Raw genomic sequence first — 26763 nt, 5'->3', positions numbered from 1 at the left:
TGAAAGAGGATAATATGACCTTTGAAGCGGCAGTGGCAAAAATGTCAAGCGACGTTGTTGATACACCGCCTGTTACGGCTGTCCCTGCAGAGCCCACTGTGTACTTGGAGGACGTTCATCGTCGTACAATCGAGTGAGTTCAAGTTGTCTGTTTTTGTTGCAGTTAAACTAAAGCTTTTAGATCTCTGCCGTCTGTCTGTAGCGTTACGGATGCCAACTTGCAAGATGAGCTTCTTCAGAACGATTATCCCAGGCTTCCACCACTCTCGTATGCATTTGCATTGATTCATACTGGTATGCCAACTTATAGTTGTCTTAGACAGGGTCAGTTGAGATCCTGGTCTGATCGCCCGGGTGCAGGCACTACGCGTTTCAGCGGATGGTCAACTATGTGCCCTCATCTAGAATTTAAGTCAGTCTGACTTTGATATCATTTGAAAACGGGTTTAAACCTTTATCTATCTCTTTACAGGAGGGCTGTCAACGCTATCTGGTTTGATGTCGATGGTCGTTATGTAAACCCATCTAGAGTAGATCCTACTATCTTGTCTGCTCGAGATACATCCGGTAAAAGCGCACGATTCATTGCCGAGGTGAAGGTAAATCACAAATGGGTAACTGCTGTGTTTACCACGCCGATCCGTGTCCTGGATTCTCGCTTGCGTACATCTGACAATGAACAGAAGTCTATAAGTGGAGCAGCTCACGGTCAAGAATGGGAGAGGATGGCGGCGGTGTTTTGTATGATTATGGGTGAAAGTGTTCTTAACGCCCAGGTTGTTGGGAGTGAACTTCGCTTTTCAACCAAATTAGTAGCAGGTATGTTCACTGTTCTTCTTCTCACAGCCCACCTTGACAAATGCGTTCAGGGTCTAAATCTAACACCGCATCTTCAAAAATCATGGTGAATACTTCACCTAGTCCCGCATGTCTCCCTATGACGCGGAATATGCCGTCGCCGAACGTGAAGAAGCTGAATGGTAGATCTTCCAAATTTGTCCGCTCAGTGCTGGAGGCATTTGACACTGGTAAACATCTAACATTCATTCAATATCCAAATAATCAAAGAATCTGAATCAAATTTTCAGTACCCATGTTCGACGCTCGTGATCATACAAGCACCTTCAAGTTTGAGGCTTCGTCTTTGTCCCAGTTGGAAGCAACCCTTCCGTTGTATACAGAAGAGGTACCGTTGGGTTCGCTGGCCGTTGTTGCTTACACCGCCACGTATTTCGTCAAAGGTGGAGATCGTGCTTGGAGTTTGAGCGTTAACGTGCAATGGATCATCATATTGGGTTCTCCAATGTAAAGATTGAATGTATATATCATATCTTTGTCAAATCAATCAGGGGCGACATTTGAACATCAAATGATGTTTATTTTTTCAACATCTCGAATTTGAACATGAATCATTATCATAGAATGGTGCCCCGATATCGATATCTTGCCAAATAATCTGTGGTGAGGTGAACTAAATAAGGTTCTCTTATTAAGCACTATTTGAGAAACAGACATGGCTGCTTTCATATCGATCACATCCGCAGCATATATATATGAACAGGTTGAAGATTATGCGTTTTCACCGTCGCCGAACTATTCTCCAAATTGAGTTGTTCAGCCTCGCTCTAACTTCACATAGACCGTATAGACCACATTGTCTGTGACATCGTGGCTTTTCATCGAATTCGTCTTCTCATATATCTATTGCCGTATCCGTTCATTGACGCTGCCCGCCTTTTAACATGGCCCATGGTCGTTTTAAGGATAGAGTGCCTGTTGATTTGGTACAACAACACCTCCTTACACCTCTTGAACACGCCTTGTCCTCTAACGATGTGTGCTATTACCATTCTTATATCCATCGGGAATCATTGACCACATCGAATGATGCGCAATCATTATACGTATTGTGCAACTTTTCATTTGATCAACTTTCACTGTATCTCAGTCGGTATGCTATCATTGAAGTATGCAACTGCCACGGTATCCCATATCATAGTACAGAATCCAAGACAGTGTTATATTCCAGGTTATACGATCACAGTCACTGTCCTGCTTGCGACACTTCTGCGACAGTAATTCGCATTGACTATCACACGCCACCGCCTGTTACAACGACTCATTTTCCACCGGATCCACCTACTGAACGCATGATGTCGAATTTAATTCAAGCCTTTTGCTCAGAGTTTGATCCTGAAAAAATCGAGGAGGCCGGATGTGCAGTGTGTGGGCAGCTGCGATTGAAGTCATCAATGCGTCCTTTGTCGAACATCGATTTAGACTTATCACCCATACAACAACCGCTCACAGCGAAACAACCTTGGTCACCTTCAACTGCCGCGGAGTGGCCAATCGAATCGCCCATACTCGACGACACGAATCAGCTGTGTCAAAATTGCTATGATGCTCTGTCAATAGGAAAGCGTCCCCATCTGGCTTTGGCCAACGGGTTGTGGATTGGTGTCCAACCCCCTATATTGAAGGAATTAACATTTGTGGAACAACTTTTAATTGCCCGAGTGAGACATAATAAATGCTTGGTTAGAATAGCGTCGTCCGGAAGGGCAAAAATGTCCGCGAATGCGATCATGTTCCAAAGCCCAACTGCACAGGTGTATACTGTGTTACCACCCAGCAGAGAGACACTGAGTGAAGTACTAGCCTACGTATTCATTGGACATGCTAAACCGACTGTTGAAGATTTCAAGAAAACGCCGATGTTGGTGCGGAAACGCAAAATCCGAGAAGCACTTGAATGGTTGAAGTTAAATCACATTGATTATGTGGATCTCAAAATATCGGAGACCAATTTAAACGTTTATCCGGATGAGGGTCTCCCTGTAGTGGTAGAACATTGTCCTTTCGATGGTTCTATTAATCCGCTTGCAACGTCTTTAGCAGGTGAAGAAGCCTTAGACAGTACGGATGGCTGTAGGTTTGCAGTCCATGGATTAACTGGTCATGAATACTCAGAGCTGTCTCTTCAAGCACTAAAAGCGAAAGCTCTACATCACCTTCATGAAGGCGGTTCAGTTCTAGGCGTCGGCCATGGTGAACAGCCCGAATCAATCTTCGCAAATCCCCAGCTTTATCCGCAAATGTTTCCTTGCTTGTTTCCTTTCGGGTACAGAGGCCTAGGAAATTCAAGAATGGAAATTCAAATATCCGATGCAACACACAAAAGATGGTTGATGAATTATTACGATAAGCGATTTCAGACTGATTTATACTTCCCTATGATTGCATTTAACCACGAACAAATCAAACGGGCAACTACTAATAGTTTTTTATACTCAAAACAAAACAAGTTTCCAGACGTTGCACGACGAATCGCCCTTCTCAACCCCGACGTTTTAAAACGGGTATGTGATGGTTTTGAAAATACACATGCGTTTACTCCACAGACTGAACAAGAGAAGGAGTGCTTGGATTTACTGTCAGACATCAATCACACGGGTTCGAATGTCCATGGATCTATGACGTCCAAACAACAGATGAGAAATGAGATTTGGTCTTTAGTTAAAGCCAGAGGTGCTCCGACGTGGTTCATAACTTTCTCACCAGCTGATGCGAAACACCCTCTCAGTCTATACTACGCAGGTGACGATGTAACATTTAAACTGCAAATCAAAACCGCCACTGAACGTAATAAATTGATATCAGAAAACCCGGCTGCTGCTGCAAAATGTTTCAATTTCCTGGTTAATATTTTTATAAAACACGTCCTAGGCATGGATTGTGAGAACGGAGGCTTATATGGGAAAACCTCTGCTTATTATGCCACAGTTGAACAACAAGGACGATTGTCTTTACATTTACATGGTCTTGTGTGGATCGAGGGCGCACTATCACCCCAAGAAATACGTGATCGTCTCGTTAACTACGACACTGTATTTGAGACTCAACTGGTGCGTTATATAGAATCATGTTGTCAAGGAGAATTCATGACCGGCTCGTTTCAATCTGTGGTCGAAAAATTCGAAAAGCCTAATGTAACTGAGCATAATAATGTCGATCCTACTCTTACTCTACCTGTTCCGCCTCCGAACCCCTGCACAGCGGAACCAATCAATGATGCCCTTTGTCAATGCGAAAATTGCTGTGACCTCCGCAATTGGAAACAGGCCTTTCAAGACACCGTAGATAACATTTTGCTTAATTCCAACATGCACGGTTGCAGAGCATCCGTTGAACAGTTACGACGTCTAACAGAAGCTGGCGTTGCAGGCCATGCCGATGTATCACCCTCAATTGGCAAAGGCAGATTTCTAGGATGTATGAACAAATATGGCGATTGCACGGCGCGATTTCCCAGGGAAATTCATCCTGAAACATCCGTTGACCACGCGGACGGCAGGATCAATTTGAAAAAACGAGAACCCATGATGAACACTTTTACTGTCGTACTTACTTACTTGCTGAGATGCAACACTGATGTGACTTGTATATTAACTGGAACAGCGGTAAAAGCGCTGGTTGCATACATTACTGATTACATATCTAAATCAGGGCTAACAACTCATCATGTCTTCAAAGCAGCCTACGACGTTCTATTGAAAAACACCGGTACAAACGACTCATCCTCCCAAGAGAACAACAACAATTCGGACTATGCTCGTAAGATGATTCTGAAGATGGTGAACGCTTTAGCCGCTAAGATGGAAATTGGCAGCCCCATGGCTTGCATGTACCTGCTTGGCTTTCCGGACCATTACACAAACATCACATTCGTTCCATTCTGGTGGCGAACATATGTCAACGAAGTATGGCATGCTCACCTTTCACATCAATCTGAGCATCTAAACCAAGAAACTGGAAATAGTGTTTTGTTGTACCGTACTCACCAAGGCGTATCAGGTGTTAGCATCACGGACGATTATAAATATCGACCTAGACCATACGATTCTGTGCCCCTGTACGTTTGGATTCAATGTGCCAGAAGATACAAATTGCGACGCGCTGCAGCGCCGCCCCCGTTACATCGACAATTTTTGAGCGGTCACCCTCTCAAAGATTCTCATGAAATATCTTATGATGAATCAAGAAAAGACAATGTAGTACCCAATTTTGTAGGCGGTTCTCTGCCTCAAAAAGACCAAGGGGATCCCAATTACTTTGCATGTACAATGCTTACTTTGTTCAAACCATGGAGAAATCCCGAAGACCTCAAATCTTTTACGGGCCAATCGTGGACAGACAAATCAACAGCTTTCGAATTTCCGATAATATACCGGCAGACAATGGAGCGGTTCAATCTGGCGTATGAATGCCTAGATGCGCGAGACGATTTTTCTGCGACTCGAAAAAAAAACAAGAGTAATGATTGGTTCCCTTCAACGGAATTACACACAGACATAAACGATGTCTTTGCTGGTGACGGTATCGTTACAAGTAACGTCGACGACGACGAATACTTACCACCCGAAGACCCTGACACCAATCCCCTGGTGCGTGAAATCGATGATGTATTAAGTGCTATAGGCTGGTCTGTGGACTCCGATATTCCTGAAACCTCGCCAGACGTTGTCATGGATGATTTATTCGATATGCCAGACATCACCATAAAATGGAAGGAGGTGGTTCAATCTCGAAGGCAGGAAATCCTTGCAGCAAGACAGACACAACGATCATCCTTTATCAGCTCTCGCCACGTTCCATTCCGAGAAGGCCCGGAGAACATGCCAAAATCAGGTCCTCTGTTACTACTACCACCATCTTATTTCATGGAAGACTACGTCCCGCCCCATGTTTCAGACAAAGACATTCTCTCGCAGACAATCAGAGACTTTAAACTAAACACAGAACAAAGACGAGCTTTCACCATTGTAGCCAATCACTCGACGGCGATTGCACCAAAACAATTGTTGATGTATTTAGGAGGTATGGGAGGCACAGGTAAAACGCAAGTTCTTCGGGCATTAACAGCGTTCTTCACTTCCAGATGCCAGGGACACCGACTTGTAGCGACTGCTCCAACGGGATCAGCTGCCTCGCTTCTCGGTGGTTCTACCTACCATTACTTACTGGGCATAAATAACCGAAACAATGAAAACACTGGCAGCACGTCCCTCAATTTAGCGCGGGATCGCTTGAGAGGTATCCACTACATTTTTCTCGACGAAATATCGATGGTTGCGTGTGCAGAATTGTGTGCCATAAGCAGACGATTGGCCGACATTAACAATGTTCATGAGTTGCCGTTCGGTGGGGTGAATATGATTTTCTGCGGAGACTTTGCTCAATTACCGCCTGTGTCCGGGAAATCCCTGTATAGTACGCTGCCGAGCCTCGTTCCGAGGTTAGGTCAACAATCAATCGATACAGCCCTTGGAATTTTTTATTGGCACCAGATAACAACAGTCGTCATTTTGAAGCAAAACATGAGACAGGTTGCAGACGGTTCATCTGATGCGCAATTCAGGACCGCTTTATATAATATGCGAACAGCATCCTGTACTGTCCACGACGTTGCCTTTCTAAACTCACGAATTATAAATATCTCCCCTGATACCTGTATTGGCCTTAAGTCGGTTTACCGCAAAGCTTCTGTCATAATAGCAAGAAATATACAAAAAGATCGCTTAAACGAAGTAGGGTCACGACGGTTTGCGAGTGACGAGAATAAAACTCTCGTAGATTTCTACTCCATTGATCGTGAAGTTGGCTCCGCAGCTGCAAAAAAGGGGAAAAAAAGCCGACAAGTTCCCCCTGCTGTTATACAAAAATATATATGGAACACATGCCCTTCCAATACTGGCATGATACCTGGGAAACTCCAGTTGTGTCGTGGATTACCTGTCCTTATCAAACACAACTTTGCTACTGAGCTATGTATTACAAATGGCCAAGAAGCGATTGTTGAAGGGTGGCAATCAAAAAGGGTTGATGAAGACATACAGGCTTTAGAAGTTGTATTTGTGAAGCTAATTAATCCTCCCACCACAGTCAGATTTGACATTCTACCTGACAACGTGGTGCCAATCACTCCAGTTAACACAGTTTTTTCTTGCTCAATTCCAAACAATAACGTCACTGTTACCATCGACCGCTGTCAGATCCCCATTCTTCCGAATTTTGCTATCACTGATTTTGCTTCCCAAGGCAAAACTAGAACGCCCAATGTTGTAGATTTAACCCACTGCTGCAATCACCAGTATTTTTACACTTGCTTGTCACGCGGGACGTCGGCCGCTTCCACAATCATTCTGAAACCTTTTGATAGCAAACTTATCACGAAAGGAGGCACTAAAGAAGCCACTGGTTATCTACGACAGGAACTACGCGCGTTAGATATTCTAGATGAGATTACGAAACAAAGATTCGAGGGAAAACTACTGGCCAGTGTAACAGGAACTTTCCGAATGGCCGTTCTGCGTTCTTTTCGAATGGCACTGCCTGCTCATGAGCTGCAAGACATAGATGAATTCCAGATAGTGGACATAGACTTGGTAAGCCGTCTTCGAGAGACAGTTCGTCCTAACTTGTTATCGCGTTTACCAAATACAGAAGCACGCCCTATCGGTGCCAAATGGGATGCAATGAACAACAGTTGTGCCTACGATGCGATACTAAGCATGTTATTCAACGTTTGGAACGATACAAGACATGCCGGTCCAACATGGACCGATAACATTACACCTATATTTACCGAACTCGTTAGGACATTTGAAACCGTAGAATGCCCGGCTGACCTTGTAACCATTCGGGACGCTTTCCGTCTAACGTGTCATAATATAAATCCCGTTGAATTTCAGTGGGGACACTATTTAACGGACCTTTTTGCAGTTCTAAGTGTTTTGTGCGGATCATCGATTTGCGGTGAAATTTTTCACGCTTGTCCTACCTGTGGTTGTCGAAACAATGGAAAAAGTGTATCCATTTCTCACCTTGTATGTCCAACGTTGTGCTCAGAAACCAATCGCGATGCAGTATGGATTTCCCAAATGCTATTATGCTCTCATCTTCCAGATTTCGACATTTTTTGTGATGAATGCTTGGTCAATGGCCATGGTCGAAGATATACGCTGAACGTCGAAATAACTAACTTTCCTCCTGTCTTGTTTATTGACACGTCATCACCAAAGATTCAATTAGACCTCTCTTTTGACATCGGCCCCGTTGTGTATGTCCTACGAGGCATTGTCTATCACGGAAACAACCATTTCACCTCACGTTTTTTGTCGGCTCAAGGCAAATGGTGGTACCATGATGGTATCGCTTGCGGTGACCGCTTTACATTGGAGTCAGCATTTTCTCCGACCTCAGATCTGAGAAGCGTAACTAGTACAGGTGCCACTGCTGCGATCGCATTATATGTCAAACAGTAACCAAATGGTTGCCAAATATGTGGTTATCATTGTTGGAATGCCATTAGAAATAACAGACGAAGTACTATGTTGTATATGCATTACAGAGAACTTGCGAGGCCTGTGGTCCGAATTTCTTTCAACTTCACGAATTTGTACTTGCCTGAAACCACGCCCAATGCGGTGAAGTCACCTGGTGTGGTAATGACGTTTTGAACACATCCCAGATCAGGACCGGCTTCCACAACAACTACCGTCTGATTTTTCCTTGTCGGTGGAATGTATGATAGGAAAGGGTAATATATCTCGCGGAAAAAGCCCTGCTGGTCACTGGAGAGGGGCCTGACATAAACCCTCACTTTGTTACCGTTTACTCCATGCATGACACCCATTTTACCATTCACTTCAGGATCATTGAAATCGTCGGTACGTTCGGCTATCTTGACCGAAAGCTTTCTGATTTTCGTCAACGATCGTTCTGCTACTGAGATCCAATGGCGGTCCGCTAACAAAATGTTTGTAAAATTTGTGTCATTCTCGTAGTGACCATTGTAACAACTCACAAATACGAGGTGACACACCATCAGGAATCAACTCCCTGTCGGCTGCCTCTTCACCGGGGCACCATGCGGTATTAGTGGTATTGGATACATCCATTGGATCAGGATTTGGAGTTCGCGATCTAGGTTGTGGGGCGATAGATTTGGGCGCCGGAATCAATATGTTGGTAGCGATCAAATCATAGGATGTCTGATTCTCTATTTCGTACAATCGCAAGTCTTCATCGCTAACAGGTGGTCAGCTTTTAGTAACGCTTCCTCTGTGCTAAGCTGTTACTCACATTATGTAATATAGCTCACATATGTGTCACTGTGTCATCTGAGTACCGGTCGCACGGAGAAGGTCGAGCTCAATATCAGCTACACCTCCTCCATTGATTGATCGAATGACACCTCTGTACCCTTTGAACGGGTTGCTTTGTATTATCACCTTTGACGAGATATACCGTTCAACGTTTTTAGCCCTTGGGCAGGGTTGCTTCTGAGGAATTGACCGGGGTAAAACACATCAGGAAAAATGCATTTTTCTTAATTGCACTTAGAGCTACTTCAAGTCTCTTAATGACAAGCTAAGAACATAAAGAAGGTTCAGAAGTCCAAGAATATCCTGGTTACTTAAATGTTTCTTAGAAATTCAGCTCAAAGATAAAAATAAGAAAACCAAGAACCAAAGAACACTAAAAAGACTTGACCTTCTCAACAAACATTATATACTTAACTTAAGGAGAAAAAAAGACAACCAAGGATCAAGGAATGTTTAAAAGAGTTAGACTTTTTCAACAGAAGCTTAAAGTGAAAACAAGATCATCAACTTTTTCGAGTGTAAACAATTTTATGTTCACTATAAAACATGTTTAGAGAGACATTATGTTGTATGCTCTGTTCTACTACTTGTAAAATTCCGGAAAAATCATGACAAATCTTAGAATATTAAAAAAACATAAGTTTATATGTATGTTTTTGTCGAAAACATACCCGTTATGGAGATATCAAGATTCCATCATGGGGGGGGGGGGTCATTGTCAACTGCAGATAGACTCGTCGTAGAGCCTGCTCTACCAACCGGAAAATTCTGGAAAAATCACGACAAATCATAAAATATTAAAAGAACATAAGTTTATATGTATGTCTTTGTCGGAAAACATACCAGTTTTGGAGATATAGAAAAACATGACAAGAATGTCATGTTTTATACTGGTTCCTGCGCCGATTTTCATGTTTTAAGAGTGCAAATATATGTATTCAAGGTCCAGGAATTCGAATCAGGTTTTAGATTTATTATCCGATCAATATTTGAGGAGCTACAGCGTAATCATGTGTTTATCATATGTTAAATGTGCCATATCTCATTAGAATCTCATCCAACAAAGAATCTAATTAGATATTCGAACTCCCCGACCTCGAATCTATAGGAATACACTTTTAGATCATTAAAATCCATGCAGAAATGACCCGAAAATATCTCCTACCTATGATTTGAGGAACTTTGACTCGAAAATCCCAAGTCCAGACGTCATGTGATGTCATGTGACATGTTGAACTTCTGTTTCGAGCACAACGTTGATTCTTCTTCATCACCACCATCATTCTTCCCCTCCCCATCCTTCCCCTCCCCCTTTCTTGCCCTCCAGGCCTGTAATATGGTAAGTAACATCCCCTTCACCTTCCTAGCTCTCTCCCAGCTAATTCTAAGCTGGTTTAGGACGCTTTTTTGCCTATTTTGGACGCTTTTTTGGGGGATTTTTGGAGGCTTATTTAGGGGGATACTTGGGGAGATATTTGAGGGGATACTTGGGGGATATTTGAGGGGATATTTGGAAGGATTTTGGGGATTCTTTGGTTAATGGTGAGTGCTCTCTATCTCTGTATGTTTTCATACTCATTTGTTACTTGTAGACTATTCATTTTCTCATCATCACTCCCTCATCATCACTCCCTCATCTTCCCATCTCATCCTTTTGTATAGATTGTATCCAATGTATTATACTATGCTAATATAATCACTTTGTTGACTTATTCATTCTTGAGCCTCTTATTATTGTCTTAATTGACCTTCAGTGTCTTAAATATGTACTTGTGTGACTTTAATATGACTTTTTACTAATCTATCTGTATGTCAACATTTTGATGTCTATGAGAAAGACATCAACTAAGTACAGTTTAAGTAACTTTTAAGTCATTTCCAGGAACCTCAAGACATACAAGCCTAAGTATCATTAAGAAGATTCAGACAGGTCCCTGTTCTTAATTGTTTCTTAAACTGTCATTAAGAACAATTAAGAAAAAAACATTTTTCCTGATGCATATGATTCGTCGTGAGGCATTCGTTGAACATCATCCACACAAAGCACAACATCGGACTCCTACAATGAGGGTGTCATTCGCACTAACTACCATAACGGAAATTCTGCACATTACCTGTAACGTCGTTGAATGCAATATGATTGATTCCGATGCGGTATCAACAGAAACAACAAATCCATGTAGGCCATTATGTTTGCCGGAATTGACGAGGACCCGGTCCCCAACTTCATATGTCCGTGTGACAGACAGCAGAGGCAACTCCACAGAGCCCTGATAGACGACGTCCGGTAATTCAATGGTAAGATGGTACACTTCGACGTCCTGCACTGTCGCAACACATCCTTCGAACTGCCTATCAAGAACACGAACTTTGTCGAACCGTTTAAGTGTCCTATTTGCAAGAAGCTTCATTGCCGAACGCAGTTCAACAGATGACAGAGCGGTGCAGTCCGAGAAGAGGATGTATTCTGTCCTCGATGCATGTAAAACCGGCCTGTACCGTCCAAAGGGCAAGTCTTTGAGAATAGCGTAGCCTGCTCTATCAAAGATTTGGTCTTTGAACTGATACCCGCCTGCTGTAACGACTGTTGACATTGGTCGGCCACACTTTACTGGATCAAATAAAGCCTGGGGCGCTCGCGTTCCCCTTTTGCGCTTCCCCATTTTCGTTATATAATACACTCGAGGTATTGTTAAGACGTCCACAGTACTTTGTTGAGGATTTGCGCTCGTAACAAGTGCCAGGTCATGCTTGTATGGTGATCGAGTCAAGCGGACCCAATGTCCTCTCTCGATTTTATCTGTGACTCGCTCGCTCTCGAGGTAAAAAACGGCAGACGCATGGCCTACGCGCTTGGTATGGCTAGTATGCACACCAGGAATTCCTGTACAAATGTGTATGGCGGACGCACGACTTAAAACCTCTATGAAAATCCGGCCTGGCATATTTGGCTTGAAAAACGAAGATCGAGGTGCGTCATAGCTGCCGCGCAAGCCTTCCTCACTTCTCCGGAAGATATGAAACAAAGCATCTATTTCAAGACCCATCTGAGATTGCTATAAGTATAATATCTTGCATTATAAATGTTACTTACCGTTACAGGCACCTCCCATGTCGGAGATACAGCACCCAACTCTTGCGGTGAATCCTCCTGCGTTCCGGGTGTCTGTACCACATGATGAGTCCGCAGAGTCTGTAAAAAACTGGTGACTTCGCAATCTCTTACCGAATCGTCATTCCTATCAGACATCCTGCCCGCGTATTTCGTCCTCAAGTTCTCGATGAAACCACTATCGACTTCCGCGGCAGTTAAGAGTCTCATGTCCATGCCCAAATCGTTGTTGCCGTCGTGAATGTCATTGATGAATTCGTCTGAAAATTATTATCCTACACCGCGAAGATTTGAAGATGAATTGTTGACTTACCTTCGGTGACCTCCTCACTCTCATCACAGCTCCCACTAACAGCAGCCTCGATATCTAAAAATACACCAACAGGCGCTGGTGTTTTCCTTGTTCTCTTATTTGGTCGTTTGGTCTTCATATTCCTGCTTGAACCTTCTTCGGTTGCCTATAAACGAGTCACCGAGTCAAAATAATGATCGTCATCCATTTCATATCAGTGCTTTACCTTTGGTGTACCAGAATGTCGAGCACTGAAGATCGCCGCCGTACCAATGTCTTCGTCATCGGGATCGTCTACCCAACTTATTTCCCATGCTTCTTTGAGACTGCCATCCTCATTAACCACTTCACCGTGCTGTACATCCGTTAGCTACAAGAATGACCAAACAGAGTACGAACGCACAGGTAAATGCAAATGCCTGGTACCAGTTCCCTGTTTATTATCTGAACGAGAATGCTTGTTGATCCCAGAAATTGATTCGTACCGTTGTTGACATTGTTTCGTAGGACTACTAACCTATCTACTTGTACTAATTAGTTCGTATCAAGTACCAGCAAGGAGTCGCGTTGGCGTTTTATCGGCTCATAGACTTTAGGGCGGCCACCTACGATGCACGTGGCGTCGTCTGTGCGATGATATCATCCCTGCCAAATCCGTCCAACCATGAAAAAAGGGACAATGATCTAAAACTCACACAAATACACGAAAAATTAGCGTGAACTTGTGGACACAACGATGTGATTCGCTGCTTTCGTCCGCTCCTTCTTATTACTCTTATCATTTGTTATATATATTTGAAATTGTAACCACCTCACACAATCGTCGAGGGCCATAAGAAAGTCACGTCTGGACGATCCCGTGATTATATACAGAGTCAAAGTTTAGGGCCAAACAAAAATAAATACACTAGGACTCGTAATCCGCCGGGCACACCACGTGGGCAGCGGCCCACAACCCCAAGTGATTTATAACCAACGTAGGGCCGGCGAGCGGCACAGCCCGCTACTTTTGGTTCGGTTGCCGAGTATGTCACGATCAGTGACTCAGCGGCCGATTTTGCGCGTGATCAGTCGCGTCGGGTCAGTTTTGTTGATCGATTGGGTGACGCGTGTGTCACGTGTGTATTGTGGAACGTATAAATGCTGGCCACTTTTCGTTAGCATTTTTGGGGTTTTCCCCAGCGCGATTACACTACATATACTATGCTCGATTTGTGAGCAAGATATACGGTGCGCGCGAAGGGGCCTTATGATTAGTCATGCAGTTTTCATTTCGCTAATAATAGATCCTCGTTGCTTTTATTCTTTGTCCGCTGGTTCAAGTTCTTCCTCTTTGTCCGTGTCCATTGCTGCCCGTCCGGTCCAGATCTGGGCCTTCTAAATCTTCTTTGCTGAACGCATTTGTTTGTAGGTGAAGTACCGCCATTCAGTCTCAGTGGCAGCTGATCAAGTGCCGAATTCCGCAGTTTATGCCTCGAGGTCGACGGTTGGGCAAAAAGGAGGCCGAGAAACAGAGGCAGTTGGGTGGTGATACGCTGTTAGAGAACTCGAGCGAGTGGCTGTACTGCTTCATTGTCGAAGACGCTGAGCTCCGTGCCGAGCTCGGATGTATTCCGACTAAAGAGAACCGGCAATGAGTTAGTGCTCGGATCATATCAGTTTGGAGCGCAAACACATCTACACCTCCCCATCCAAATTTGCCCGTCAATTTTCTAGCATGGGCAAACCGAGATCATGTACAGGATAACCTTCCCGTCGTCTTCAGCAATTTATTAAAGATTCGCTACAATGCAACCCGTCGGTATCAAGCACAAAAGAGGCGGATCATCCATCTTTCGGATTTAAACTCTGCTGCTGTCAACACGCATACTTTGTTGCAAGGAATACCAATTCAAGTTTGCGAGCGCTTGCTGGTGGCGTACCCTCCTCCTTTGCGATATATATCGGAAACGCAAGCGATATACGATCAGAATATGGAGTTCGTTTTGGAGCGTGTTCTTCCTGACGACCGGCTTGCGCACAAATGCATTTTCAGGCTCAATGTGCTGGATACATCTGCTCGTTTGGCTTATGATGTCGGAGCTGGCGAGAGTGTTCAATTCGTTGATGGTGATGGAGAATTGGTGGCTGTCGTTATTCGCAATGCTTGCAAGGATCGGCGGATTGTTGAGTTTGTTGATCACTCAATCGCTGGTGCTATCCGAACAAGGCGGAATGCTCGGGTGCGTTAGAAAACAATATACTAGGTTATGAACTGATCCAGGAGCCCACTATAGAAGGAAGATCGTGGCCATATCTCGCAGATGGGCTTGTCTGCTGGATCCCGAAGTAATTCAAAGCTAGGATGGGTGCGCAACATTGAGCGGCAGAAGCAGAATACGTCTTTGCATGAGCAGGTCGACTACGACACGAGTTCATCGTTTGCTGTCTTATGGAGTTTGGCTCGCTCTCTTCTTCCTGCGACTATTATTGAAGACTTCGACAAATTCATTGAATCTCTCGGGCCCGATATCAGAATGGATGGTAATGGGAAGATGGGCGTGGATGCTTCGGGGAAAGGCGCGTATCATATCAAGATCAAGGAAACTGATTATGAATTTCATAATTCCGAGCTCGCACCTCCATGTGGTGTGGTTGCTGAAAACTACTGTCGGTAAGTTACAATTTTTTGTCGGTGGCACATAGAATTTTGATGTGGGGTTCAGTTATGTTCATTTTGAAAACCAGCCTCATAAATGGGCGGTGTCACTTACGACGTCGCAGTCATTCGATGATTCTGTGTCTGCAGTCGATGCTGGGGGACATTTTTTCATTTCAGCATACGGCATTCGGATTCAAGCTGCCCCAAATACGTTGATAGCGTGGCGACCTAGAGATTGGCATGGAACGAGTTTATTTCACATCAGCCCTAATCCTGACAGTCGAGAACAAAAGTTTTATCAGCGCGGTTTATGTATTGTGACGGGTGGCCGAGTCGTGGGATGTATTAAAAAATGGCGAGCAGGCAAATTAAGTGATCAACAACTGAGCGAGGTGGGGTTGGATCTGGAAGATAAGCACCCCGTTGGTATGGAAAAGGAGGGGAACGAGCTCGATGATCTAACAAAGAGGCTTCAAGCAGTACCTCTGCGGAGGTCGCCACGCCTGGTTGGGAAGCCGAAGAAGTCTTTTGTCGGTTGCTAGAATTCATTATACGCATCGCCTGATTCAAAACTTCAGTATTTTGTTAGCTTTATTTAGATTGCATACATATGGGCGGCATATTAGCAGTCACTACACTGATTTGAAAGCGCTATCTACTGATACCGAGCGAGAATTCTGATATTTGACATTTCCCCAAAAAAACTTTGAATAGGAGTAATTGACGCTCGGTATCTGACTATGTGCCTGATAGTGAACCATATTTCTACTAAAGAGTTCTCAAGCGTGGTTTGGAACTCTTCAAGTCCTAATGGTTTCCGATCGGGCGAGTGTTCGATGTTCATCGCTGTTAAATTATGTGTTCGCATAAGTTGAGAGACAACGGCGGCTTGTTTGTCACTGTAGGCATTTGGGTCGAAATTGATTACGTGGCTGCCTTCGGTGCTGCGTGGTTGAAAAATGTTGTGGGTGAAAACGATGGCATCGTTTGTGGGGCTGAATAAAGGCAGAAGAAACTGGCTGCCTGTATGGTGCAGATGTTGTGCAAGTCGTTCAACGGAAGAAGACCACAAGGGCTGCCATTGGGGAAAATGCACAGGTTCCCTGACGTTCAAACGGAACTGTGCATTTTCCAACATATCATATGTATCATCATAGTCTCCTACATTTGGTGGTAATTAACGGCATTGCCAAGCATGGTGGTGATACTCACCAAAAGAACCAAGTGCACTGTTAAGAATATCTACCTCGCCAACAATCTTAGTAATTTGTTTCGTTGTTGCAATAGTCTTGTCGGCTAGATAGTCACATTCCCAAACTTCATCTTTAGGCCAATGTTGATTGGATGGACATGCAGGATCGGCTGCTAAAAAGGAGAGGTGATGTTCATCCATACTATTGTAATTGGTGGAGGAGGTTGGTGGTAGATGGTTGAGTTTCATTGTTGAGCATTGTCGCACATTTTATTTATTTATAGTCATAGTGGCGATGCAAGTAGAGGTGAATACCTATCTCGTCTATTTTAATAACTAAGTATCTACTCAACTAAATGAAAGCCATCGAGCACTGCTGCAAAGTAGACGTGCTTATTAGGTGCAAGTAAAGCATAGTCATAGAATGAGAAGTCAATCGACGACCAGCCGTCTATCTGAGACACTGCATCGGCCAAGCGCGAAGGCTCATGAATTAAGTCAATATGTTGGTCTGGACTGATTAAAATTATGGACGTACTACTATCAAGCAGATGTTATGGTTATATTCGTTGATTCTTGTGAAATGGCTCTCTTTGCAGTTATTGTAGATGTCGCACAAGGATTCGACTTGAGGGAGTGCATCTATCATACAAGACCACCCTGATTCGAGGACTTCATTGGTACGGCAGGTACCCATCAGAAGATACATGGAGGGATCCAATTGGTTTGCACGAAGTAATTCAACTATAAAAATTGTGGTATCAGTTTTTATACCACGTCTTGCGAATGAAACAAGTTTACTGAAGGGCCCAGTTCCAGTCATTGAACTAGCAGCAACATATCGGCCAATCGCTCGGATGCGAAAACTTGTTGATGGAGAACGCGATTGAAAGTTTCTCAAGATCGCCATCTTTGCATGCATAGGTGTCCAATCCACTTTATCTTTCCATAAAGGATGAAAGGCAGATAAAGGATCTTCGTAAAATGGAACAGGCATAGTTCAGAACATAGTATCTATGGTGCGCGCCAGCCTTTTATTTGTTTATAGATGAAGTAAAAGTGTGGAAATGAAACTAGATCTGATTACACTTGATATGGCAGCGTATTTTTAGTTTGTGTGCGGCAATGCTCCATAGGTGCCGTCATGGACAAAACACGGTGGCAAGTTTAAAACATATGGAGCGTCTCAGATAGATTAAAGGTTCAAAGATTTTCCAGTATCCATCCTGTGGAGTCGGCAATGATCAAATTATTTTCGCATGTCTTATAGTTCCATCGCGTCATTTGTGTCTCATTGTAAAGATAGGTCAACTCTATTAGAAGGATGGAATAATAACATTTGCGTCGCATATTTCTTTTGTAGACCTTAACCTTGAACACTTCAAGTTTTTTTTGGCCGAAGGCAATTGTCACTATATTGCAAATAGTAATACGCAACAACGTCTTCAGCTACAAAGGTTTTTGTTTTATATAGACATCGGCACAAGCAATATTCGAAACAATCAGAAATATGAAGAACAAACAAGTAAAACAAATTCAAAGAGAAATAAAAGAAGTGGAGTTGAAGATCACAAGCGAAATTAATGAAACAAAGTTAAAGAAAAAAAACAAAATGAACTTAAAGGAAATGAAAGAAAATGAAAAAACGAATTGAATTGTTAGTCATCGACAACCATAGTATCAGGTTTGGATCGTAGTTGGCGAGTGGAGGTGCTAGGCGAACTAGAACTAGCAGTGTTTTTGACAGGCGAGCAGTGCATTTTGTTGACTTTCATCTTTTTGTCGTCACCACTGTAGCCAACAAAAATGTCTGAAGCCCTCTTGCGAGAACTACTTGCTTGAGATGAGAAAGGTTGCACAACCTCTATATTTCAATAATATACATGTATTATGCAAACATTATGTAAACATTACCGTAAATGTAATTTACATAGTACATATATATTATGTAAAACATATGTAAAAAAAAATTCCATAATGTTCATTTTAAAGGTTTTGTTTGCATAAGATTTAAATATGTTTTAGTTAATATACATGTACTATGTAAATTAAAATTACGGTAATATTTGCATAATGTTTGCATAATACATGTGTATTATTGAAATATACAGGTTGTGTTGATCTCTAGCAATCGGTGCAGAGTAATAGGGAGGAGGATCTTCAATTTGATCATCATTTGGCGAAACAACTTTCAATTTTTCAATTTGAAGTTGATATATCTGATATTCTTTCATAAATATTTATGAATTTCATTCGAGTATAGGACTTGCCTTTTTGCACGTATTGATATCTTTTGGTATCAACCAACACTTCACAAAAGCATCGATGACGACGACAGTCCCTCGACGAAGTTTGTCTTTTAGTTGCCAGGGTGGAATCAAATTATTGCGTATGTCGTAGTAAGGTTGTTGAACCAATTGAGCCAGATTCAAATCAAATAAATCACCAGCATAATCTTCAAGGACAGAAGGATGGTAATGTTCGCCAACAGGCAATACTTGTTTAACTGTGTTGACTATATTGTCTGCTGCATTCGATTCGGTGATGAGTGTAGTTTGTGATGACAACACATTAGGCATACCATCATTATCTTTCAGAGTATCTTGACTCCCTTGTCCTGAATCCGTGGCATCTTCTTTTTTCATCAGCGTCGCCAACTTAACTTTTTTAGGTGCAGGTTGGTCTGTGTTAGCCACGCGTGGAATCTAGCCTTAGAAGTTGAAGTCTGATATGAATGAAAAGAGATCATATACTGACTGAGTATTTCAAACCTAAAGTAAACCTTAGAACGTCTAGTGCAGTGCCATGCATCTTTGCAGACAAAGGTTCGATGGTTTCTGTTGACTATATAAACATTAGCAAAGTATTCCTATAACAGCGTATAGACAAGATATAAATACGAAGCACGAAATCTTCCAGAGGTGTTGTCGCATCGGTAGAAATTATCTCGGAAATGGTGGCAACTTGGGAACCAAATGCATCAGCCAATTCAGGCGTAGAATCAGACACTGCATGCAGTGCAAATACATCCTTAACCGTAGAGTTGTCTCGGATATGCTTGATTTACATAGATTAGATTGAGCTATTCTGAAGCGATAAAGTACTGAATAACATACCAGATTGTAATGCGAAGGTTTGAAATTGCCTATAGCAGTTGTCATCGTGCCAACAGCTGCAGGTCCAATTTCTCCAAAGAATGTCAAAGGTGCTGGCGTATCAGGCCCATCACTTTCGAGATAATAAACTTGTTGACCCATTTGGAAAGAGCGTTTACCAGTAGATTTGCCATGTACAGGTTTACTGGCTACATGCATGTGGAGAGTATCGGGATAGGAGACTTCGCCAGAAGCTGGAAGCAAATGGACGTCGCATTTGGCAAGGAGTTCAAGGAGATCTTGGTGGAAATCCGTTGAGATGCGTTGTTTGTAACAAGTCGACATTGGAAAGAAAAATGAATGAGGCAGGATCTAGAATGCTAGTTTATAAAGGTTTAAGGCAATACAACGGAGTGGATACTCACCTCGGGCAGCCAATTTCGTCTTTCGGGCAATACTGAATGTCCAGCGATCAACCTGCTCAACCTTGTTCCATTTTCTCCCAATTCTCTCTCAAAACGGTTGTACCCGAGACGCAGTTCAAGCATCATAGTCGATGGCTCTTGTTTTTGTTTTGATCAGCAGTTTTCATAATATCAGTTAACCGCCGTTTTTGAGGAACCGAAGAAGAAGAGATCCTGCCTACTAGACAGCAAACACTGTATGGGCATAGTGCCTACATGGTAAATGATCGCTCACCTGAACCACTGGACGTCATTCGATGAGATCGGTCGGAGTGCTCCAATAGTGGAGCATGAGAGTCAAGTACGGGTAACCGTGCACAGAGAGTAGTGTAATCGTTGTATGTGAGAGTTTTGAATAGATTATCTTGAACGCCAGGAAAGTCAATTGCTGGCGGAAAGTGGCACATCAAATCGGTCAATTCGTCATAGGCTTGTCTAGAATACTCCAACTTAATGCGTGACACAATTTCCATGACTCGTAATCTCAGTAATTCTTTACGCAGATCTTCACTTTGGCGAACACTTATTTTGTTTCTATCAAATGGTTGAATAACCATAAGACCACTTAGCGACTGTACTCTTGAAAGCATAACATACGGTGACTCAGTACCGATACATGTTGAAAGATCTACTATTGCACGTGGAAGTGTTTGTCCTTGGGCTTTGTGTACTGTGAGAGCGAAAGCAGGTACAAGAGGAAGTTGGCGGCGCTTCATTGAACATTTGAGAGATAAAAAAGGATGAACAAAATTTACATTGACAGTGTCTTGTAAAACAGCTGCATCACCAACGTCCAATGAAGGAAGCTGGTGGCCTGTGACGTTAGGGCATTTTACAACGCATGAAATCGCTTCATGATTTCCATTTGAATTGATAATGTATCGGACAGACAGTAATGAACCCATCGAACCGTTTACGATTCCTGCAGAAACGTCATAATTCAATGTGATCATTACTGGCATTCCTTCAACCAAAGGTAAGCACCCCAGTCTATGGTTGGTTTTGCTCGAAGGCAGTGACCATAAGTATTCCTGTAAATGCAAATCCCGCAAAGGTAAATCCTGCCATGTGTCAATAGAATAAAACCATTGTAAGCGCTTGCCAGTTTTACGGGCATATGTAATGGCAGCCCGCTCATTCAATAGATCCTTTGTGACATTATCATTGACAAGAATAGGTGCTTGTGACCACGTATCCCAATCTGGCTGAACCAATGTTGGCAATCGCGACATAAGTACAGTAATTCATAATCGCTTTCAGAGCAAGTTCCCAGCCGAAGCCTATCAAGCAAGCTTGCAAATTGATCATTATCCCTACCTGATTGTCTCATGACTTGTTTGAGTATAACTACAGTATCCACCGATTGCCACAACATTTGACCGTCATGATCTTTTGGCCTATCAGGTCCTGTGTTACTACTGCTAAAGAGGCGAATCTGGCCTACTGGTGGTAGTTGGCAAAAATCACCTGCAAAGATAACATTGATTCCTCCAAAGTTTGAGGTTTTGCCTTTAGCCCGTATTAAGGCTTGATTTATGTCAGCCAAAAAAGAACAACCAAGCATAGACACTTCATCAATGAAAAGATAATCAACGCCTTCCCACATGGCGACTAAATCCCTATTAGAATGGGTATCATGGGTCTGCCGCTGATTGGTTCCTAAACGCAAAGCAGTATGCAACGTCATTCCATCTATATTTTGTGCAGCAACACCAGTATAAGAGGTCATGCGAAACCGACGGGATTCATGTCTTTGTTGGAAAAATTCTTGGATTGTACTTAAGATACGTGATTTTCCCGTACCTCCTTCGCCAGCAATATACATTCGCAATTGTTCTCCGCAATGAGTATTACAATGTTCTGCTATGATTCTGAACGCACAAGCTTGTTCATGGTTGAGGGTGAAGTTATCTACAAGTCGGTCGATATTAGTCTTTTCTTCAGATAAATTTCTACTTTCCTGGTTTATATCCTGGGCAAATGTCATTCTTAGTGGTACAGGCATATTAAACAAAGTTGTTGAATCTGAAGCTTGAGAAACTAAGCCAACAGTAGGCTGTTCAGAACCATGTCTTTCTTCTTCTGGTTGACTAGCATGTTTTTTCCATATACTTTTTCTCTCGTCATATGCTTCCTTCCATATATCCTCTAACTGTTGGTCATCGGCACGCACAGCAAAACTGGTTGAGTTGTTTAATTCTGTTGGTATTGACAATGTAACACCCAATGGTGTTGCGTCTATGGCTGGGACGTCAACAACATCAATGATTCCACATGATTCCAACGCTTCAAGGCAGGCTATGGACTTGCGTAAAGTGTTATCTATCCGTTCACTATGACACTTATCAATATTTTCCAAATGTTCCATTATGATCTGCTCATAATTGTCTGATCCAGTAAAGTCGTCCTCCATGCGTCTACCATCACCAGTAGAGCGAGAAGTGCTGTGGCGATACGATGACCGTAATTTTTCAAAGTGGTCGTCCCGACTATCTTTACATTCATGCAAAACCTGCATATTGTCAATGATATCTTTGACTCTGCGGCTTACTGAATTTAAAAACACGGAAAAATTTTGATACCATGACGATTCTGAACTTCTTAAATCAGAAGCATGACACCATGGCTTAAAAAAGATAAGCATCAACCGTGCATGCCGCTGCACACTGGATTTCTGGTCTCTTCTAGGAATCGGTGGACCCCGAGGAACAGGAACTAAGCGATGTAATGATGATCTGAGAGTGATGCCATGGGTATCATATTGAGGATGGCAAGGTAAAAAACGAAATGTAGAACCCGTCTGTTGAACATCATTAATGGAAGACGAAGAATGAACACTACCAATGATTGGTGCTTGATTGGACTCTTTCCGTAAACGAACCTTATCGGCAGTAGCTACAAATTCCCAAAGGGACAGGTGCTCCAGAAGTACACTTCGTAATTGATAATTAACTACTTGAGGACTATTGGCCTGTAATTGTCCTTCATAAACACTAAAACCGATCTCTGCTTCACTATCATCTTCTTCGTGTGACATATTATCATTAACCTCATCAGCAATAGTGGCATTATTATGAGTATCCTCATCATTTGAAGAAGAATGGGTACCGACGCACTCGGGAGAAGGCCATTCTTTATTTACTAAATTCTCAAAAGACAGCCAATAAAAATTCCTGTATGCATGACTAGTGAAATGGTCTTCAAATCCACATAAATAAGACACTACTTGTTGAGCAGACAATTCTTGATGCGATATCATGGTGTAAGCACAACGTTGTAATAATCGTTTACCTCGGAATAATATATCATCTTCTTGAGAGTCAAAATTCCCAAGTTTCCGCGAGCCCACTTCCAAAGCTGCATAGGCTATATGAGGTTTCAAATCATGTTTCGTGATATATTCCGACACGTAGTAAAATATTGATCTCGCACTGGGACCTGATAAAATCCACTTAATGTCAGAATTAGAACGAATTGCTAAAGTTGATAACCTGTTGTAATTGTTAACATATAAGTCAGACCGTTTCAACTCAAGTTCACCTGTGTCTTCATTAAACCAGCTTGCATTGCACACTTCACCGTCACCCAATCCAAAACGACATACGCGTGGGGCTGGAGGACCTGGCCAATATTTGTAACATGTGAACGAATGTTTATGAATTTGAGACCGACTAACAAGGTGGTGCAAATCCTTGTCAAGAGCCACTCGATATTCCTCATCATTTGAAAAATTGTTTTGATCCAGTGGCAATGAAGAACAAGGATGATAGCAAGATGATGGAATTTGAAGAGATGGATCAGGATCTGGAGGCAGATGATTTGAAATACTAGCATCCATAAACGCCAACAAGCGATCGCGAAATTGCAAATTTTTAGACACACATATCTTTTCATATATTTGCTGAGAATTCAATGCTCCTTCAATCCAAATGACCATATGGCAATGCAATGTGCCTCTCCCCTGTGCTTCGACACATCCGTAATATGCTTTTACTACTCCCAAGATTCCATTTTTGGTATTGACACCCTTGACGGCCTGATATCCCAATATATTTTGTATGTATGTAATCATAATGATATTGAAAAATTGTGCAGCTAAAAAGGGATTCTTAGCAACTAATGATGCCTGGGCCCAATATGTAGACGATGTTGATATGAACATGCTATCTATATCTAACTTCTCACCAGAAAGAAGACGCACAATAGGATTATAGACATCAGCAGGATTTATAGTAAGATAAAAGGATGGTAAACCTTTTTCAATCACAAGAGCTCGCAGTTCATTCCGCATATTCATTCGCTCTGCAGCAGATCCGTAGACACCAGATGTCACCGAGTTAACTTGTCGCATCAACGACATAACTTTTCTTTCTTCATCTGTTTTTGGTGAAAAAGTTCCTTCACTTATTACTTTCTGGGTCACTTTTCCTAATGTTTCAACTGACACAGTCGCAAATGTCTTCGCGACACGATCAAAGTCTGATCGCTTAACTTTCAGACTAGTGTTTAACAAAGCCTTGCGCCGTTGAATGATGTTAAAAACTGTAAAAGGAAAAGAATAGTGCTCCTGAAAGCGGCGATCTGACAAAGACATAGCATGTTTAACATGGCGCTCAAAGCTAAGAGAAACTTGTCGCTCTTCATCTTCAAATCCACCTATACCAAAGGGAAACAACGTGGGATAAGTAAGTGGAAGCAAAGATGGATTGTAAAACTCGCGTGACGCCTGTGAACTGTGAGGAATCTGGAAATACGATCCACCACCTTTAATGTGTCGTAATGCAGCCACCCGTAATTCATGTGCTGGTGCCACAATATCAACATCAGTAACGACAACGGCAGGATATACATCGCCTGAATTATTATGTTCAGCAGGGTCCAAGTCATAGCGTGAAGTTAAAAGGTCAGAAGCAGGACTGTTCTGCAAGTGTTCTATATGAATTGGTGGTACGAAAGCCTCATTTCCCATGCGACGCAATACATCATGATCAATAATAACATTTGCATATAAAGGATTGTGTTCCTTCAACCAAAACAATGCATCCTGAATTTTATTTTTTCGAACTAACAGTGGTCTAGCCTTTGTTGCAAGCCATTGTCTTGTAGGAACAGTCGATCCAATAAAAAGAACACATATGAATGACGAAATCTCTTCCATAGAAGGTGGCAAGTGCAAAGCGATTGACGACGTATCTTGAGGATAAATGATCACATGGCCTTTGATACCTCTCTGGGAAATCGGAACATCGACCTGCTCATGATTTTCCTGAAGCCTGACAATCCACACTTTAGCTCGGCAGCGAGCAATCATAACTTCCTCTATAAAAGTAAGATCTTTTAGCTGAGGAGGAACGGCGCCCAAAAAAGTGTTATTCGACAAAGACAAAGGAGGTGTTTTACCACGACTAGCTGATCCAAAACATGAAACACACAAACAAATATCAGTAGGTTGTCCATGACTATCAAATTTGATACCTGCAACATCAAGAAAACATGAAGTCAGAGGAGAAGGTAGTGGCGTGATAATAGGACCATGAAGTAAAGTCATAAGAGATGGTGGTTTCAAAAAAGCATCAACAGGAAAGAGAGAAGAATGTATAATTTTACATTCCGTCATAAAACATCTAGCTGAACAACTTGCACACACAAATGTTTCAAAAGCTATAGAATTTGTACTCAAATTAAACGCATCCAATAAGGCCATATTCTCTTCTTCAGTTAATAGTGAAGGCCAATTACGCTGTATGTCACAAAGAGGGATATTCGCAAAATCAACTTGACACAAGACACTGTCTAACCACGGCGATTCCCGTCGTTTGAATAAAAGATGACATGACAAGAACGCACGCATAGAAGCGATACTTTGCAAAGATGCACCTTCAGTGTTTTGCACACCCATGCTACTTAGGATACGACGCATTGTTACACATCGCTGAATATTGTCATGAGCCCAAGTCAAAAACAAACAACTTAAAACGATTACACGTCGGTCAGAGTCTGAATTCAGATTTTCAACAACATTTACAGGAAGAGACTGCAATAAACACTGAGAAACGGAATGACACTCCGGCCAAGGATTCATTGCACAACGGCCTTGAACCAAATGAGTAATATATGACAACCGTGCATTGTCTAAGCCTGAACGGATAGAGACATCCACACCATGAGCGGCGAGGTGATGTGACAACATTGGACAAGAGGATTCCAAATCTTTTAGTAATGACATAAACGAGTTACCATTGTTATTACCTTCCAGATGAACCAAACGCTTTTGAAATTTTTGTACAGCATCGACAAGTTGAGAATATCGGGCCTCGGCAGGAACTACATAAGATGTCAATCCAAGAGCACGTACTACAACCTGCATCTCTGAAAGTCCAAGATTTCGACATAGCAACGACGTCAAAATATGGAAAGAAGCATCACAAGAAGTCATATCATCATGTCCAATAGCGGAGCATCGCATTGTCCAACATTGTCCAGTAATGATATGTGCAACACGCTGCAAGTGGACAGCCACAGTATCATCTACAACAAAACCGAATGAATGAAGACTAAGCTTCGGTGCTAGGTGCTGGAGGCTAGTAGGCTGAAGCATTTCAATGGTCAATTGTACCAATTGATCTATAACGCTAGCTGCAGACGAAACATCCGAAACTAGTGGCTGAAGACCTACGAAAACCGATCAGCGAAAAGACGATATGCGATAACAATTCAACACTTAACAGATATCACTTCCCCGAATGAGCTCCATCCAATCACGTCCTAACGTCAATGGGGGGGATTTGCGAGTGACA

The 26763-nt window shown here is 42.5% G+C and overlaps 12 protein-coding genes across 12 annotated transcripts; 6 read left to right on the top strand and 6 right to left on the bottom strand.

Moving 5' to 3' along the window:
• Nucleotides 1–2444: 2444 nt before the first annotated feature.
• Nucleotides 2445–3050, top strand: AGABI2DRAFT_52823 (hypothetical protein; the record flags this gene model as incomplete). The annotated part of the gene is made up of 1 exon (XM_006461546.1): nt 2445–3050. A coding segment is annotated over one exon (606 nt), but the record flags the coding sequence as incomplete, so codon positions are not given.
• Nucleotides 3051–3236: 186 nt separating this feature from the next.
• Nucleotides 3237–3794, top strand: AGABI2DRAFT_71666 (hypothetical protein; the record flags this gene model as incomplete). The annotated part of the gene is made up of 1 exon (XM_006461545.1): nt 3237–3794. A coding segment is annotated over one exon (558 nt), but the record flags the coding sequence as incomplete, so codon positions are not given.
• Nucleotides 3795–3824: 30 nt separating this feature from the next.
• Nucleotides 3825–4559, top strand: AGABI2DRAFT_54784 (hypothetical protein; the record flags this gene model as incomplete). Its single annotated transcript, XM_006461544.1, has 2 exons — nt 3825–4173; nt 4273–4559. Coding segments are annotated over 2 exons (636 nt in total), but the record flags the coding sequence as incomplete, so codon positions are not given.
• Nucleotides 4560–4658: 99 nt separating this feature from the next.
• AGABI2DRAFT_56619 (hypothetical protein) lies at nt 4659–4949 on the top strand (the record flags this gene model as incomplete). The annotated part of the gene is made up of 1 exon (XM_006461543.1): nt 4659–4949. A coding segment is annotated over one exon (291 nt), but the record flags the coding sequence as incomplete, so codon positions are not given.
• Nucleotides 4950–6437: 1488 nt separating this feature from the next.
• Nucleotides 6438–8327, top strand: AGABI2DRAFT_71249 (hypothetical protein; the record flags this gene model as incomplete). Its single annotated transcript, XM_006461542.1, has 1 exon — nt 6438–8327. One exon carries the CDS (start codon nt 6438–6440, stop codon nt 8325–8327), a length of 1890 nt encoding a protein of 629 aa, XP_006461605.1.
• An 80-nt stretch (nt 8328–8407) lies between these two features.
• AGABI2DRAFT_118476 (hypothetical protein) lies at nt 8408–13071 on the bottom strand (the record flags this gene model as incomplete). Its single annotated transcript, XM_006461541.1, has 10 exons — nt 8408–8811; nt 8870–9093; nt 11156–11229; nt 11285–12217; nt 12265–12336; nt 12397–12542; nt 12596–12740; nt 12801–12929; nt 12978–13007; nt 13060–13071. 10 exons carry the CDS (start codon nt 13069–13071, stop codon nt 8408–8410), a joined length of 2169 nt encoding a protein of 722 aa, XP_006461604.1.
• Nucleotides 13072–14547: 1476 nt separating this feature from the next.
• AGABI2DRAFT_70749 (hypothetical protein) lies at nt 14548–15757 on the top strand (the record flags this gene model as incomplete). The annotated part of the gene is made up of 3 exons (XM_006461540.1): nt 14548–14796; nt 14851–15227; nt 15280–15757. The coding sequence occupies 3 exons, from the start codon at nt 14548–14550 to the stop codon at nt 15755–15757; spliced, it is 1104 nt and encodes a 367-aa protein (XP_006461603.1).
• A 113-nt stretch (nt 15758–15870) lies between these two features.
• On the bottom strand, nt 15871–16656 carry AGABI2DRAFT_118474 (hypothetical protein; the record flags this gene model as incomplete). Its single annotated transcript, XM_006461539.1, has 2 exons — nt 15871–16376; nt 16428–16656. The coding sequence occupies 2 exons, from the start codon at nt 16654–16656 to the stop codon at nt 15871–15873; spliced, it is 735 nt and encodes a 244-aa protein (XP_006461602.1).
• Nucleotides 16657–16751: 95 nt separating this feature from the next.
• AGABI2DRAFT_118473 (hypothetical protein) lies at nt 16752–17404 on the bottom strand (the record flags this gene model as incomplete). Its single annotated transcript, XM_006461538.1, has 3 exons — nt 16752–16892; nt 16946–17151; nt 17209–17404. The coding sequence occupies 3 exons, from the start codon at nt 17402–17404 to the stop codon at nt 16752–16754; spliced, it is 543 nt and encodes a 180-aa protein (XP_006461601.1).
• Nucleotides 17405–20442: 3038 nt separating this feature from the next.
• On the bottom strand, nt 20443–20643 carry AGABI2DRAFT_56504 (hypothetical protein; the record flags this gene model as incomplete). The annotated part of the gene is made up of 1 exon (XM_006461537.1): nt 20443–20643. A coding segment is annotated over one exon (201 nt), but the record flags the coding sequence as incomplete, so codon positions are not given.
• A 63-nt stretch (nt 20644–20706) lies between these two features.
• AGABI2DRAFT_56710 (hypothetical protein) lies at nt 20707–20967 on the bottom strand (the record flags this gene model as incomplete). Its single annotated transcript, XM_006461536.1, has 1 exon — nt 20707–20967. A coding segment is annotated over one exon (261 nt), but the record flags the coding sequence as incomplete, so codon positions are not given.
• Nucleotides 20968–24155: 3188 nt separating this feature from the next.
• AGABI2DRAFT_71715 (hypothetical protein) lies at nt 24156–25124 on the bottom strand (the record flags this gene model as incomplete). Its single annotated transcript, XM_006461535.1, has 2 exons — nt 24156–24445; nt 24701–25124. Coding segments are annotated over 2 exons (714 nt in total), but the record flags the coding sequence as incomplete, so codon positions are not given.
• Nucleotides 25125–26763: the final 1639 nt, after the last annotated feature.

Source organism: Agaricus bisporus, assembly GCF_000300575.1.
Source record: "Agaricus bisporus var. bisporus H97 unplaced genomic scaffold AGABI2scaffold_6, whole genome shotgun sequence".
Taxonomy (NCBI): domain Eukaryota; kingdom Fungi; phylum Basidiomycota; class Agaricomycetes; order Agaricales; family Agaricaceae; genus Agaricus; species Agaricus bisporus.
The sequence above is the reverse complement of the archived record's forward strand: the minus strand, read 5'-3'. Positions and strand labels throughout refer to the sequence as shown.